This window comes from Centruroides vittatus, unplaced genomic scaffold (assembly GCF_030686945.1).
Source record: "Centruroides vittatus isolate TY-2023 unplaced genomic scaffold, ASM3068694v2 contig_754, whole genome shotgun sequence".
Lineage (NCBI taxonomy): Eukaryota > Metazoa > Arthropoda > Arachnida > Scorpiones > Buthidae > Centruroides > Centruroides vittatus.
The window spans coordinates 656,583-673,672 of NW_027122490.1; the positions used below are offsets into that span (position 1 = coordinate 656,583).

The window sequence follows — 17,090 nt, forward strand, 5'->3', positions numbered from 1 at the left end:
GCGAGGCTCTCAGCCTGGTTGTTGGAGCAATGGGCCTCAAGCTTGAATGCTGCTTGATGAAGGGAGCGGTTATTATGGTCAAGGGCACAAAAGCAGCACCAACACTGCTGACAGACTTGGATCTGTCAGTGTAGATTTGCAACACATGGGTACTGGTTTTGGAAGAACTAGAAATGTTAGTAGGACCATGGGCAAGGTGGTTGGGCTGCTGGTCGTATTTCAGATCGATGCCATGAGTGCAAACCTTTTCTGAGATGTAGATCATATGATGCTCAAGTTCTTCCTATTTTTCTTGAAAAGGTGGTACCACAGGTAGATGTTAGTAATCTTCAGGTCTAGGGGGGTTAAGTTGGCAATAACCTGAAGGGCATTTGTAGGTGCAGTCCTGTAACTCTTGGTAATATGGATGAGACAGCTCTTCTGAATAGAGAAGAACCTTCTCTTAATTTGACTGTTGGTGGTGGCCTTTCTCCAGATCTCAATGCCATAGGTGATGGCGGATTCGATAACACAAGTATTAATTATTGACAAGCTGTGATATGTCATAACAAACAAAAATTTAAAAAACTAACAAGCATGTTTAAAATTAATAAATAAAAATGTATTCTGACAGTTTATGAGTTAATTATACTTTCTATTTGCAAAATTTCCTCAACCTTAACACAAAAAATGAAAAAAGTGAACTTTTAAGAAATTTGTGGGATATACCAGGATGAGAAAAATTTCCTGGGTTAAACAAAAACAGCCAAGATCCTGTTTGAGAAATCCTAACTCGTGTTATACCTCATATACTACAAAAGTCTAGAAACATTAAACTTTAATAAAAACATATACATAGCACTACAGAAAGCTGCAATATTGAACATGTCACATTGTCAGGAAGTTTCTAGATGTTGACACATACCAATAACACAGGTTAATGTTACACTTGTTTAGGTAGCTATGCTTTGACTCTGTTCTGGCATTGCATTTGGCACCAGTATCAGCTGAGCAATGACATTTGCAACATAATAATAAGAAAAAAGATAGAATTACTTATTTAATTTTTATTTGTATAATTAATCTAAAACATAACCTTTTATTATTTCTTTTATTATACTTTATTAATAATATGATATTTGGTTAATGTTACCTTAGGTAGCCAAGATGGCGGCTTGTCTCTAATTCCCGCAAGGAAACAGTGGGATGCATGTTCTAACCTAACCTATTTTAATAATTTGCTTGCCAATAATTATGGTAATTTATTAGAATAGGTTAGGTTAGGTTAGAACGTGCGTCCCCACTGTTTCCTTTCTTCTATTTGCTGGAATCAGAGATGAGCCACCATCTTAGCTACCTAAGGTAACATTAACCTGATATTTTATGGCATATAAAACATGATATTTGTCCAAAAAAGAAAGATCGAAAAAAATCACCCTACAACTCGTATGAAATTATGATCTCCCATGGGCCAATGAAATCCTCAAACGGCCCTCAATAGGCTACAGGTAACCTCTACCGAGTCCACTTCTTAAATAAAAATGTTATTGTTTAATTAAACTTTTATTTTATTTTATTTTTTGTTATAGCTAATCTTATTTGCATGAATTCATTTAGAATATTTTAATAGTAAATGACTTTTTCAACAGCTTTCTTCTGATGATAAAAGTGTGCATTAGTATATTGCAATCTTAATTTTTTTTATAAACAGAATACACTAAAAACAATTGTCCTGAATGCCAAACACCCAAGGGGTGGTTTAAATTAACTACACTAAATACTTTTTCCTAAATATTCTTTGGTGAAATGAGGGTACGTCTTATATGCCATAAAATGTGATAAATGAAAACAGAATTTGGCTAATAACTAGGCATATTCTTTCTTGTAAAAATTCAAATTCAATTTAATTTTACTGAAATAGAAGTATATTAATGTTTATGATCTATTCATATTTAAATGGAATAGTTAAAATCAGCATTATGCCAGGTTCTTTACTTCAGCTATTATATTGTAATGAAATTTCAGAATTACTAAATAGAAGACATGACTCTTGTAGCTTAAAATTATTAATTTACAAGTTTGTATATTTTTTCATGTAGAACTGTACAAATTAATAATACTTATAAGTAATTATATTTTATATTTTCAGGATATGCTATCTTTTATTTTCACTTTATCATTTAATACTTTATGAATTTAACTTTTGGATATTGCTTTTATAGACGATCTGGCATTCAATCATCAAAGAAAATGAAAACTGAAGATTCTTCGTGAACAAAAATAAAGAAAAAAATAATAATGATGACCATCACAAGCCTGGGGACAAAGCTTGTTGTACATTCATTTTTAAACCCGGGACCCAGCACGTGTTGTACATTTAAAACGTTTCTCATTCATAAAGTCATCGCACTCATCATAATGATTTGTCAAATTTGTCCAACATTGGGATTTCAATAAAAAGATTGGGGTCGGGAAGTTTCAAGATTTCTGTACCAATCCATCTATAGTAATTGGCAGAGAAGGCTTATCAATGTGATTTTACCATGTCAGACATGCTTGTCATCACAGGAAAACTAAAAAGACTATTTTCCAGCATTTTGTTAAAACTACCAATTTTTGTGACAAAATGTGTTTAGACTTTTTCAAATTCAAAAACAGTTTTTCCTTTCCATCAAACCTTCTCCTTTTATGTAGCTTGTGTGAAATATATAATATTTCAAGATTAAGTGTTCAAGGAGAGCTTTCTCATTAAATTACCTTATAAACAGACTGTTTGGATAAATTTTACTTAGAAAAACATTGAGTGCTGCGTGTCAAGTGTTTTTAACCAAAACTTGCATCAAAATATTCTCATTAGCACAAATACCACAAAAGTGGATTACAGTTTTCAATAAACATAGTAGTATGAAAGAGAATGAAATCTTTGTAAACTTTAAATATATGATTTTTAGCCAATGACAAAATATTTTGTCATAAACTTCATTTATAAATATGTTTAATATCTTGTATCTTTTCTGATTTTGTATAGTTTAAAGATCAAAAGTATTTGAGATGTGAAGTGTTTATAATAAATATTTGTATTTGGTATATATTATTTCCTTTTAACTTTCAAAAAATTCTGTTATCAAGATTTAATCCAATTCCAGACGATGGAAAAGATGAATTCACAGATGCTGTATATTGGACATAACTGAAAGAAAATTTTTTCCATGTTATTGTTAATACTACATCTTGAATTTGAGAGAGGGGAAAAATAAATAACAATAATAACTCTTATGTATTATCAAAATGTTTATATTTTTTTGTTATATTGTAAGTGCAATTCAATATATTTGTTTTATCATGATGAGCTTGTGTTAGTACTAACAATATAAAAATTTATTTTTTAAAATTGTCCAAACAGCAACTGTAATCCATTCCCAATAGCTTTCCTGAAAGATAAGAATTATCTGAATAATTATTTGCAGAGAAAAAGTGAAACTTCAATCATTGAAAAATTGAGAAGATCTATCAACCAGCATCATTCTTAACATGTTTTTGCCATATCTGCTTTGCTTAATGATGTGAATATTGCCTTCATGCTACTGATTAATATGATATTGCCATCAAATTTCATCTCTCCCCCACTTTAGAACATTCTAGATGTAGACATGGAATATGCACTGTATATTAAAAGAAAAGTCTGTGCTGTCTTGTGAAATGTTCTGCACAAACGGCTGTGCTTTTGTGTTTAGAATTGGTATACCATTGTAATCTCACTGTTTTGTGTATGCCAAAAAATAAAATACATGTAGAATTTTATCTCATTCTAAATTTGATTTTTAATATTAATTATCAACAACTATGCATCTAAAAATAAAGATTGAAATCCATCAGCCAAAAAAATAACATATATTTTGAATTCAAAACGTGAAAAAATGTTTGTCCTTATTATTATATATTTTAGGCAGTTCCTTATATTTTCTGTTTATAATAGATATTTTTAAAGTAATTTATCTAAATTTTGAAACGAACTTTGTTTTAAGCTTTTTATAAATAAAACGTATTAATAAAATCATTTTATCTCTTGGTTAAAATGTAATTAACCATACTACAATATTTATTTCTCATAGATATGTTTAACAAAATTCCACTATTCCTTACCTCGCTCAAATGACTGCGTTTTCTATATTAGTGTTATAAATTTTTCCTCGTTTTATACGAATAACTAAATCTAACAAAAAATCGTAAAATGGGTTTTAATTAAGCTCGTTTTGATTAAATTTCTGTTAGCAGTCAACATGCCTCTAAACCCAGGGTTGTGATCAGTAAAGCAGAATACGTAAGAAATTAATTGGCTAGGAGGACGGAGCTTAAGTATTCTGGGTACCCTTGAATGGTGTGTAGATTTATCATCCATCGTTTTTAAACACGATGGATGATGATGATATAATAATAATTGTTACATAAAAAAATATTTAGTCCAGTACGACTTTTGCAAGTTGTACGAGACAAAAACAATGATATCACTAGTAAATAAAAGCTGACTGAACTAATTAGAATTCTAGCAATGGGCGAGTCAAATAGTTAAGAGTTCAGCAAAACTACATAACTAGACTTAGCAAGAATTCTCTGATACTGAACACGGCTCGGGTTTAACTGAGCTTTCAGTTTCACTTTTAGATAGTGTCAGTACTAATTAAAAGTGAAACTGAAAGCACAATTATACCTGAAGACAGTAAGAAAGCCGCAGAATTTTGAAGGAAAAAATAAACATGGATCAAATGAGTCGTGTGAGGAAAATTATCGAACAATCCCGGGCCGTGTTCAGTAACGCAGAATTCTGACTTTGCCACGACATTGGACGATATTCTCAATACCTACTCGTTTACTTAGACTACTTTTAGTAGACTTACTGTCACTCCGCCTCACCATTGAAGAACTTTACGCTCGTAAGCGTAAAATTCTAATGTAATGGCTGCTCGTGCCGGATTAAATAAGTTCATTTTTGAAGATAACTGATTATGAGTAAAGAGGCCGCCATTTTTCCTAGTTTATCTGACAAAGAAGAATCGTTTAATAATAATCAGAAAATTCTTAGCTCAGCTCAGAATTCTGACTTATTGATTAATATTCATTACTGAACATAGCCCTGACGGCCGGATGCCCGAGCGGTAAAGGTGGCAGCCTACCGCTCTGGGGGACCCGGGATCGAATCCGAACGGGTCGAATAATCCCCAGGAATTTTTCGGGGGTGGTCCGTTCGGATACGTCGGGCCCCGTCCCTCACCACCCGGTCGCCCCATTGTGGGCCTGGCCGAACCCATAATGGGCCTACTAAAAGAGGCCCTCTTAGTGCCCACAGGGCGGAAAGAGTTAAAAAAAAAAAAAAACATAGCTCTGATTGTGAAGCTTATCGCGTAATCGGCAATTTCGATGTCCGCTTTAGCTTGTATTTTTGCGTACCAATCTATTCTAGAATTCTCCAAATTACCGTGTTTTCTTGATTCCGGTGCCCACTTTTTTGGGCTTGTCTTCAAAATTGGGATGTTCATTGGAATATACACAAAGTCGTTTTAGTTTACTACGCTTCGGCAGGAAATTGGGTTAAAATGTAGCGTCGTTTGCTCTTCACTTTGGCAATTCTCATGTATTGTGTACAGTACCTTTCCTGAATGTCACTAGCGATTCTACTGTACCACCTGTTACAGAGTTTACAAGTGATCCGAATTTTATTATATTTTACTTCGGTTTATTCGGAGACAAAAAAATTCCAGAAAGTTGCTTCAATAATTTGGAAAATGTTGTCTTTTTGTTGGACCTTTCGATAATGATATACAACGAAATCGTCAATGAAGAAGACAAGAAAATATTTTCGAACACAATTATAAAGTACGAAAACTCTTACAATTCACATATTAACAATTCTGACTGGATGATTCCTTCAGATTTTTCACAAATATACTTCTTTGTTGACATTTGCCAGCCTACCAACCCTTACGGAGATACGTTTGAAAGTCTGAATAAACTTCACGATAGAGTTCGGCATTCGTGTCAGGTGGAAATATTTATATTTATAAAAATAGGGAAAGAATTTCTTCGACCGAAAGATTCCAAAACAATGGAAAATAATTGGAAAAAGATGGAGAGCATTCGAGATATATTGATTAAAAACACGTGGAACAAATTCAAAGTCTATTTCTGTGGAATAGTTCGCGTACCTTTTGTTGTCGATCAGATTGAACAGGGAAGTCGACTAAATACATTCCCTGCATATTTGCTTGATGCTTTCACTTCTATCGAAAATCCTGCAGAAATATTGGTTGATGATGTAAATCAATTAACTTACGAGTTGTTTAGATTGAAATTTACTGCAGAAGATGACACCGAAGACAATAGTTTACTTTTAAATAGAGATCTGTTTGAAAGTGTACGGCCTTATATCAAGTTATTTCCTAACTGCATACGTCGGAAAATAATAATAAATCGTCCATTGAAAGCAGTATTGCAGTAAACAGCACACTATTTGATGAGAAATACAAGCTGAACCATATAATTGACCTTTCCGTCAATAGAAGATTATAAATTGATATTCATTTTAATAACATAATTGATGTGAAAATTATTGTGTAACTACAAAAAAGTCAACAATCTTACACCAAATTACATTTATGTGTAGATTAGTGATGTAGATATCTTTTACTTTCAACTTTCGGAGTTAGTTGTTAGGAAATGGCTGGTATTGAGTAGAATGTAATAAACTGCTATTAATATTGGATTATTGAAAAATTACTTCTAGAATCCAGTATTGTATTACTAATAGAAACAAGAGTTATACATAGTATTTGCACATTACTAGTGTAGTGTAATATGAAAATAATTGCGTTACTAATAGGGCCTATATGAGTTTTCGTGACTTATATTTGTCAGCATTATCCCACAGTACTGCACATGTTAGGTACATTACATAGCACAATTGATCCTATATTGTCTGTAGTTAATAGAATTTAATGAGGTCGGAAGATAAAACATTTAAGAAACCTCGTAAACCTCTCAATCTCATCAATCATTTTCCCAATTATGTCTAGTTTTTACGACTCGATTCGTGTTTGCTTAGTACTTTACGTGTTCTTTTAATGTATTTAAGATCATCTAACGTGACAACTTCATTAACCTGTTACAGTAAACGTCCAGTAATTATCCATGTTACGTAACATGGATAATTGCAAAGGAAATGTACGACATTTAATCACTATTAAAAATCGCTGTTTTATGTGTGATCGAGTCACACATTTTAGCTATAAAAAGTGAATATTGATTAAAACCACCACAAAGCAAAATTACAACTTTTGTGTTGTAGAAATATATCAAAATAAATTGGATAATCATAATGACAAATGTGCAGTATGGGAGGATGTAGAACTCAGTTCTCGGCAGAAAATGGACGTTTACTGTAACAGGTTAACGAAGTTGTCACGTTAGATGATCTTAAATACGTTAAAAGAACACGTAAAGTACTAAGCAGACACGAATCGAGTCGTAAAAACTAGACATAATTGGATTGTCATTAAAATTATGTGTTGACTGAATTTTATATAGGGATGAATATCTAAAATGCAATTATAATAGTGAACACAGCATACTTTTATCGTTATAACACATTATTTCTCCCTGTCGATGAAAGGCCAAAATTTTTTTTACAATATTTTAGTTTTCTATAAGGGAAAATGATGGATGAGATTAAGAAGTTTACGAAAACGTCAGACGGGAGAAGTGATTCAGAAGAGAATTTCTTTGTGTTACAAATTGCTGTTCGTAAAATTTTAGTTGACAGAAAAAGAGATACCGAAAAATATTCACGCTGTGTAAAACATTCAAACACATTTTAATAAATGTAAAATAATTGTAGAAGAGAAATTAAATGAAATTTGAACTGTAATTAAAAGCATTGTTGCCATATTTTGATAAATAAATTTTATTGTTACCTATCGACCTTATCTCGCTCCCTTTCCCTCTTATTTGTTTCTACAATATACATTTTTATATTTCTAAATATTTTTAATATGAAATAAAACCAAAGATGTCTTCTACATACAAACCTGTGAAAAACTTATTAAATGTAAAGAAATACACTGACAACTTTCTAACCAAAATTTATATTTTAATGCATACGTTTCTGATTTAATTTAAAGAAAAAAAATACAATACATGTTATGTGTTATGTATTAAATTGAACGTATTAATATGCTTTAGTTACATTTATTATTTATTGATACGCATCACTTAGTAATCTGCCTGTTAAAGTTACAGCATACGTTTCTCTACATCAATTAATAACCCTCAAACGTGTTTTAATTTGTATGACACCAGACTTGTATATCGAATTCCGAAGATTAAGCATTAAATTTTATACAGACACAAACGTCGGTATTAAAATCTATCGTTTTAACGACTTTCCGTAGGGGTGAAGCACGTGCTAGGAAAGACGACATCATTCCTGTATCACGAGAGACTTCCAAAATACAGCTGAAGCAGAACAAATTATTTCAGTCGCGTGACTGACAGACATTTCGGAATCACGTGACTCATTTCCCTATGCTACTCAGTCCACATTGTTATCTTTACACCTTCCATTCAAGTGTAATTTGTAATTGTAATTAACTCTGTCACCGAATTAACGAATTCAGAATTCTAACTTCTATATATAATTTAAATGTATAATATAAAACAGTAAAATTGCGAATATGAAAAACTTCATAAGATAAAATAATAGATAATATGTTCGTGAACATAAAAAAGAAACTGTTTATTTGCTTATTCACACGACTGTTGTATTGTGTGACACTTCTATCAAGTATGTCGGATTGTGTATCGAACTAATTTATGCTTGATTAAGTTAAGAAACAATATCGCATTTAATTGTTTAATTGCATATAATTAGGATAAATACATGTAGTCGCTAAATCTTTGTAATAGTAGCTTCAAAACTACGTAACGCCATGTTGTGCAAATTGGGCAAGGATACAAACGAGTACGGAGTCTGCAAGTATGAAGTTTTTTTCATAACTTAATCATTAAAGATAAACAAACTGCTGAATTATTGGGCTATGATGTTTGTATTAAAGCAGTCGAAGTAGACAACTCAAGAACACTAGAGAACAAAAGAAGTACTACAATCTCGAAAACGAACTAGATATCTTCCAGGATACAGATGAAAAAAACATAATATTTGTCTTCTTTTGAATGCATTAAACACGATTCCAATCACATCAATTGAATCGGAAAAGGCATTCTCGGTAGCAAGACTTTTCATTACTAAAATAATAATTAGATTGAGTGATCGGAGTATTGACCATCTTTTCTTTTTAAAATCTTATAAAAATTTACAATATTTTGTATTATTTTATTTTAAAAAAAACAACAAAAATTACAGTTGTTGTATGCAGTTTCCAGCAAATTTTAATAAGTTTTTTCTATTTGTGAAAATTTCTACGCAATTAAAAGGTAATTTTTAATATGTTACACAGCATTGTTAATACGATTTTGAAGGTTTCAGAACGTATTAAATTACTTTAAAAAACGAAAAATAATTTTATCATTTGATTTCATGATATTTTGTATATTTTAAAAATAATTAATTTTGTCCCGGGATCCCGGGAAACAGTTCACTTTTATCCTGGAATCCGGGGACAAGCAAAAGACCGGGAAATGAGAAACCCTAATGTCGTGAGGGAACTGTGAGGGAATTCTGAATTAAACCGTATTTATTTGTCAATTTTTGTCTTCTTACGAGGTTGTCTTTTTATTACAAAGTTGGTGAGATGGTAAACTATAATGTTGATATTCTAATGGGTAGAGGCGAAGCATCATGGACTTATATTTGTTAACCCTTTTACGCGTAAAAAATATATTCGTATTCTTTCCATTAATAGTACAGCAAGTCTGAATTAATTTATAATTGGATTAGATAATGAAAAAATCCATGATTTAGACGAATCCCCTATAAATGTCTCCATAAAATATCGTTCTCGAGAGAATCGAATGCCCATTGCATATTCAACGAAAAGGACAGAAAGTTTCCCACGTTTTCTCCTTAATCTTTTTTGAATACAAGTGTACAATACAAAAATATTATCCAAGGTTTAGAAATTAGAACGAAAACCAATTTAAAAATCTAAAACAATCCTATAATTATCCAACCACATATCTAATCACATATTATGGTTTCTCTAACGGGGTCACGGCTGTCTTTAACACAGGAAAATTTTTCTCATTCTGGAAAATCCCCGCAAATTACTTAAAAATTCAGTGTATTTTTAATATTTTATATTAAGTTTGATGAAATTTGAAAAATATAAAGTATAATTAACTCATAAACTGTCAGAGTACGTTTGTATTCATTAATTTAAAGCCAGCTTATTACTTTTTTTAAAAATCTTTGCGTATTAAGGCACGTCACAGATTATCAATAATCAGTATGTAGCTTATTTGTGGCAGGACTAAAAATTCTTTACTTGTCAGAACCCGTAATATCTGGAAAATTGCGCCGATTCTGTTGTAATTTCTAACCGTACTCAGTAGCTTCAATGACTGCATTATGCCAGGTTATGCAAATTGGCAAGTATACAACTGATACGAAGTATGCAACTATGAAATTTTTCTTCATAAACCCGATCATAAAAGCCAACTGTACTGCCGAATTATCGGGCTACATGCTGGATGCCACTATTAAAGCAGCCAAGGTAGATAAATCGAGAATACTTTAGAGCAAAATAAGTACTGCAACGCATCTAAATACGAAGTAGAATTCTTCCAGGCTACGGGTGAAAAAACACATAACATCTGTCTTCTCTTAAATGCATTAAAAACGATTCTAACAGTAAACAGTTTCCCTTTTTTCCCGGAATCCCGGAACAAGCAAAAGCTCGGGAAATGAGAAATCCTATAGCCTATACAGAATCTTACAGAATATCTTAAAAATAGAAGGTAAGAACGAAATAACTATAATTCTCTTGACGATTTTGAGGCCCTGTACTGAAATAAAAAAACAATTTATAGTCATATTCAAACAAAAACCAATCTTCATCTTCGCGATTATTTAAGATTAAGGGAATTAAATTATAAAGAAAAAGGGAAAAAGTAAAATATTTCATTATTAAAACTCCGCGGTAAAAAATAAAAAAGTAGTAAATTAAATCATGTATAAGAGAAGATGAACAAAAAAGATAAACAATCTTTTTTCTCGGGAACCGAGCTGGTCCAATTTTACCTGGTAACACAAAGACCAATCGGGAACCGAGAAAGAGGGTTAATAACCAGTAAAGTAACGATTTTCGAGAAGAAAATGTATTTTAGAACACACCACAAGGACAATAAGTTCTTTGCCGAGGTGTTCCGAGACGCTATGTCCTTCGCAGGGTGTTTCCCGCCAATTACTTTCTTCGTTTTTTGCAGATGTATCCTCCGAAAGTTATAGACCTTCGTTGAGATAAACTTCGGAAATTCCGATCTGCATTCACCAGCCATCGTTTTCTGTTCTAGAACTGGTCATAGAATGCAACATCGGGCCAGCGATAGAAAACCACTCTGATCGCCGAACATTCTTCTTTTTCTTTCGAAGACTGCAGCCGAAATCTACAAGAGCTTCAACCCTTCGGGATAATAGTACTTTTATTGTATGTTTATTGTCTAATAAACCAATTGTGTTGTTTGTGAACGAGGCATCAGTCTCTGACTCAACCGCTCCCACATGTCGTCGATTGTTATCGCTCGGCAGTCCAAGAGGCAATGGAGACGATAACGATATATCTCTTGTATATCGTTATCGTCTCCACTACCCCAGGCAGCCTCACATGATCCCTACAACCTTTCCTTTGTGTTGGAATAATATTTACCAGTGGCGTGCCGTCATTGGAAGCGGTGGAAGCGCCGCATCCACCTTTCAATGACCTTCCCTTGTATTTTCTAAAATATAAATTTTCATATTTTAACGTACTTTGAATTAATTAAAATTAATATTTTATTATAACTGCATTATGTAGCTTATTAAAAAATTTTATGCTATATGTGAAAAAAACGATAAGATTGCTATTGTATATTCGAATGTCAGTGGCGGAATGGAAGCGCTTCCGAGACAGCTTTCAAGGCGAGAATAACTGAATGGTGTAAAGCAGCCAGAGGGCATTGGCGCATGCGCTTTACAGAGCACCAACCTCAGCCGGTTTAGCTGGTGGAAGCTACACACGTGTAACGCTTCCAACGATTCTATCCCTTAGCCACTGAGTAGGAAGCTTTCTAAGTGAATTGTTTAAGATTTAAAAAGTAAAGAGTATTCAATGTTATTTTTATGTACGTTTTATTGCAAAGTTATATTTAATTACAGTATAATTAAAATAAAATTATAATTATATTGACAGATTTTGAGACATAAAATCTTTAGAATTTTTATCACTTGTAGATGTTTTTCATAATATTAAAATTATTAACAATTTTTCCGAGCGTGTTTTAATTCTTTAAATTAAGTAAATTTTATGGGAAATTTTTTGATTGATCTAAATTACGTAGCGAATCGCAATATTTATATTCGTGTCCGGACTATATTGATAAGTAACTCTTAAACATAAAACATATTATAATTGATGTCAATCCGAACAAAGACATACTAAAAGAATTATATGATTTAATATTATTAATTTTTATGGTATCATCTACCAGTGCGTCTGTTGAGCGCAGTTTTTCGACCACGGAGCGAATTCATACATTGGCCAGGAACACTCGGTCGGAGGAAAGATTGTCGTCGCTAGCGTTGCTTTTGATATAAAAAGTGTTTTTAAATACGTTGATGGAGTCGACGACCAGCGACTTTGCGGAAAAAATCGCCGAATAGAGTTAGTTTATAAAAAAAATTTAAAAAGTTTTTCTATCGTTGTTTGTATCGTATCGATTTGTATTATGTATGTATTATTTGTATTTTAGAACTAAAATACATAAATTGTTTATTTTTGTCATTTCCAGTATTTGTTTAAAACTTTTATGGAAATGTGATGTACCGGACAGGTCTGACCCGTCACGAAAGACGCGAAAAAACGGTTAATTTAGAGAAAAATTTATTAGTTTAAAAAAACATAGGTAAAAGTCGCTTGTAGTCGGACACCCATTGTTTATATCAAACTGCCGGGCAGAAACCATAAATCGCGGAAGGAAGTCGTCCTATGATCGGTGGAAGATCGAATTCGTCTTCGATTTTGACTTTTCTCCCGCTCCAGGTAAGAGTCTCGTAACGTTTAGTAACCAGGGACCAAGCACTCGGGAAACGTGTTTGAGGGAGAACAACCAATCAAAATGGACGAAAGAAAGAACGGAGATTGATATAATCTCCTACAATCGAGGACACCTGGCACTCGGTTAACGTTCCGAATAACCAAAACACCGTGTGTCAACGCGCAAAAAAAAAACAATTTCTCGTCTATTGTGCCAACCTGTAACCCGTAGGCCGGATGGCCGAGCGGTCAAGGTAGCAGCCTACCGCTCTGGAGGACCGGGGTTCGAATCCCGACAAATCGAAAAATCCGCAGGAATTTTTCGGGGGGTGGTCCGTTCAGTTACGTCTGGCCCCCGTCCCTCACTACCCGGTCGCCCCATTGTGGGCTTGGCCGAACCCATAATGGCTTGCAAAAAGAGGCCCTCTTAGTGCCCACAGGGCGGAAAGAGTTTTAAAAAAAACCTGTAACCCGTGCCACTTCGGACTTAGACCGGGTCCCCGACTCCAACGGACGAAGTCTCCCCGTGCCTTACAGACTCGTTAACGCCACTGTCCCGGGGCCACTTTCGATCGACCATCAAAGAACCACATCGACGCTCAGGACGTCGGAACGGCCGATTGTCCTAAAGAAAACTATTTTGTACATAGTGTATGTTTATTTTATGTTAAAATAAACGGGTTTTGTCAGATAGTTGTCGTCTTTGTCTCTATAGCCACCACCCATGTACGAATGAATCCTAGATTATTACTGAAGCGCAATTAACTGATTGCCCCTGGAAGTCGGCTTCTTACCGAAACACAGCTTCCCTATCATCAAATGTCACGGCACGCCACTGAATTTTACTTACACGCCAATCTAATAAAATGTTTTTCGATTTGCAGATATTATTAATACGCGAAACTCGCAACCCCGACGGCGACCGATGAATCTTTCCGTAAGGCGAAATAATATTGGGCGAAATAAATGGAAATCCTAAGAATTTGATTGATTTCATGCGATTAATATCTTTTTCGGCCGAAAACGGACGATAAAGATATTTATCAGCGTATTCAAACGTATTTCGGGCAATTTTCGGAGATTGTCAAGCTTCGAGACTAAAATTTCAAATGATCGTCTTTTACCTCTCCACGGTGGCCATTCTGCACCATGTAAATGCAGAAGATAATTTATTTATCAAATTCCAAACACAATAAAATGATTGAAGCAAAATTAAAAAAAAAATTATAAATTAATTTAAAAAAAAATAAAATTGATATTTTAATTCGAATTTCTACGTAATTCGAACATTGTTGACGCGTCTTTTAACGTTTGTTCGAAATTCGTCACGCATGACGATTCGCAGTTCGATTGTGTTTCTTGTTGTGGTCGGACGTGCTTTTGTTGTGCTCTTCGATTGCGTGCTGTTTTTTGCGGTTTAAAGACTTTTACAGAGAAGATTAAAGATTTTTCAGGTAAGTCTTAGTCCATATTGACTTTAGACATAAGAATTTATTTAATATTACTTGAAGGATCGGTTCCAGAAGACATCTCGGCACATCGTTCGATGGTCGGCCGTTTGCGCTTCGGATTCGAATCTTTTAGATTTGAAAAGGCATTTTGTTCTTCTCGGAAGAATTTAAGCATTAATTTAAGCTTTTGTTTTCACCGGACTAATTGCAATTTTTTTTTTTTTTTTACAGAATGGCGTCGTTGGTGCGGCTTTGGAGGAGGTTCCGGCGGAGGCAGACGGTGGCACCGGAGGGAGGGGGTTCCTCGGACGACGCGGAACGAGTCTGTCGTTCCGTGCCGTTGGAGGAGCGGGGGCTCGACGAGCGAGAGGCAACGGGTGAAGAAGGCCTTCCCCAAGTGCGCGTGGCGTGGCATCCTCCCGGAGTCGGGATGATGCGACGCTACACCCTGGGTCCAGTGCACTTGGCGAAGGTCTTCGGGGGTCATCCGGCCACAGACCTTGCTGTGGTGGATGTAGAGAATGACAGCTCGTCCGAGTTGACATTTTCTGGTTTGTCGCGTTCTGCCCGTTCGTCCGCGACGGCGACGCCACCGCCTTGCCGAAGCCAGAACGGGGAGGAATCGGAGGAGAGAGCCGCCGAAGTTGAGGGACCGTGCTGTCCGTGGTTTCGTTGCTGCGGACGGCTGCGGTTCCCTTGGCCTAGGCGGTGATCTTCTTCGATTTCCTCTTCTTCACCCGGATGCGACTTTCTTACCGGATTCGACACTTTTCACCCGGACTCGACACCTTTTCCCGGACGTGACTTTTCTTACTCGGTCGTGACCCACGGACTTGTCTCCCGAACGTGACACTCGGGAGACAAGTCCGACAACAACGGATATGACTCCCGATTGTGACCACCCGGACCTGACACTTCTACTCACCGGATTCGACATTCGGCCGACCTTTCTTCCCAAACAGCTGTTATGAGGATTGAGCTTCCGGTTAGGGTAGGTTAGATTAGGCTAGGCTAGGCCAGGTCGGGTTTGTCGCTCTTCTCATAACACTGTTCGGGAAGAAAGACTGTCTGATAAAGGTAATAATATTAATTTTAGGTAATAAATGAATGAACCTTCTCGTTTTCTCACTGCCTTTGTGTTTTCTAGGAACATTTGGGAGGGAGAAGAATCTCCCTCCCCAACTTTACCACCAAGAGGACCAAGTGGACACGTGAATATTTTCCGAAATCTCCGATCGTAAGAACTCTTTCGTTTCATTTTTTAACACATCTTATTTTCGTATTGTAATTTACTGTTTCTTTGTTTATAGACATGCCGAAGATGTTCTTCGATTACACACACACACACACACACACACGCACGGACATAACATCACTGTACACGAAGATATACACCGTTTAACCTTTACTCGAATTCTCGCACTCACGCACTTACACGCCAAGCGCCTCGTTCTGTGTAATTCCACACAATGAAACAACCCGAACACTCGCTTCCCACAAATCCAACCCCTGGGTCCTCGTCCCGGGAAGTGGAAACGCCAATTTTAAAGATTAAGAGACTTTAAATTGGCGGCCGAAGGGGCTCTGGTAATTACACATCTTGCACGGATTAAACAGAATTTCACACATTAGCATCAATAATCGTTTTATAGAAGGACAGACTAACGGATGGACGATAGTACGAAATTTTAGGTTTACAATTTTCTAAATTACAGCTTAATCTAAATAAACAAAGAGATGCGCACTAACGTTATTAATTTAACTATTCATATTTAAATAAATTATTATATACACATACGTATGTATTATATTTGTATATTAAATAAGACAAATTTCATTTTAATTTGTAACTTGTATCTTCATGGCTGCGCATTAAATATAACTTTAAGCAAAGTCTCGTATTATCCGCGTGATTTGAACAGAATTAAAATAAATATAAATCAAATATTTGTATTTTGACGAATAAAATGTTTTATTAAACTAAAACAATCGCCATTTTTCGACGTAAACCCATAGACCACGTGATGACAGTCGACAGAACATGGCGACGATGACTGGTATGTCGCTACTCTCATATCTTGGTACTCTAATCCAAACCAGGTCCCACGGAACGGTTGATGCGGACATTTGTCTCACGGACAAATGCCGAACAGTTCGACGGTCGGATGACCGAGCGGTCGAGGTGGCAGTCTACGCTGTGCGGAACCCGGTATCTAGTCCGGACGCGTCGAAAGATTTCCAGGAGTTTTTCGGGTGGCGAGGGACGGGGCTATTGAATACAGTAGTAAAAAAATTTTGGATTTTGTTTTAGTGTAAATAGAAATGTATTCTTCTGTTTCAAGTCGAATATTCGAATAATTAAGCTTTACATTTATAAACCTATATGTTGAATTTGATTTAAAAGAAAAAAATAATAATAATT

At 34.9% G+C, this 17,090-nt stretch overlaps 1 protein-coding gene and 1 long non-coding RNA gene across 4 annotated transcripts in view; both read left to right on the plus strand.

Moving 5' to 3' along the window:
* Hcf (Host cell factor) overlaps positions 1-3,780 on the plus strand; it is a 208,568-nt gene extending 204,788 nt beyond the window's left edge. For all 3 annotated transcript variants that reach the window (XM_067277724.1, XM_067277726.1, XM_067277725.1), the window contains one exon: positions 2,202-3,780. In XM_067277724.1, the coding sequence (XP_067133825.1) occupies positions 2,202-2,253 (52 nt within the window). In that variant the 3' untranslated portion in view covers positions 2,254-3,780. The remainder of the gene's footprint in view (positions 1-2,201) is intronic.
* A 10,752-nt stretch (positions 3,781-14,532) lies between these two features.
* Positions 14,533-16,157, plus strand: LOC136981432 (uncharacterized). Its single transcript, XR_010881707.1, has 4 exons — positions 14,533-14,671; positions 14,900-15,745; positions 15,816-15,905; positions 15,979-16,157. It is a non-coding gene; the product is annotated as an uncharacterized lncRNA (long non-coding RNA).
* Positions 16,158-17,090: the final 933 nt, after the last annotated feature.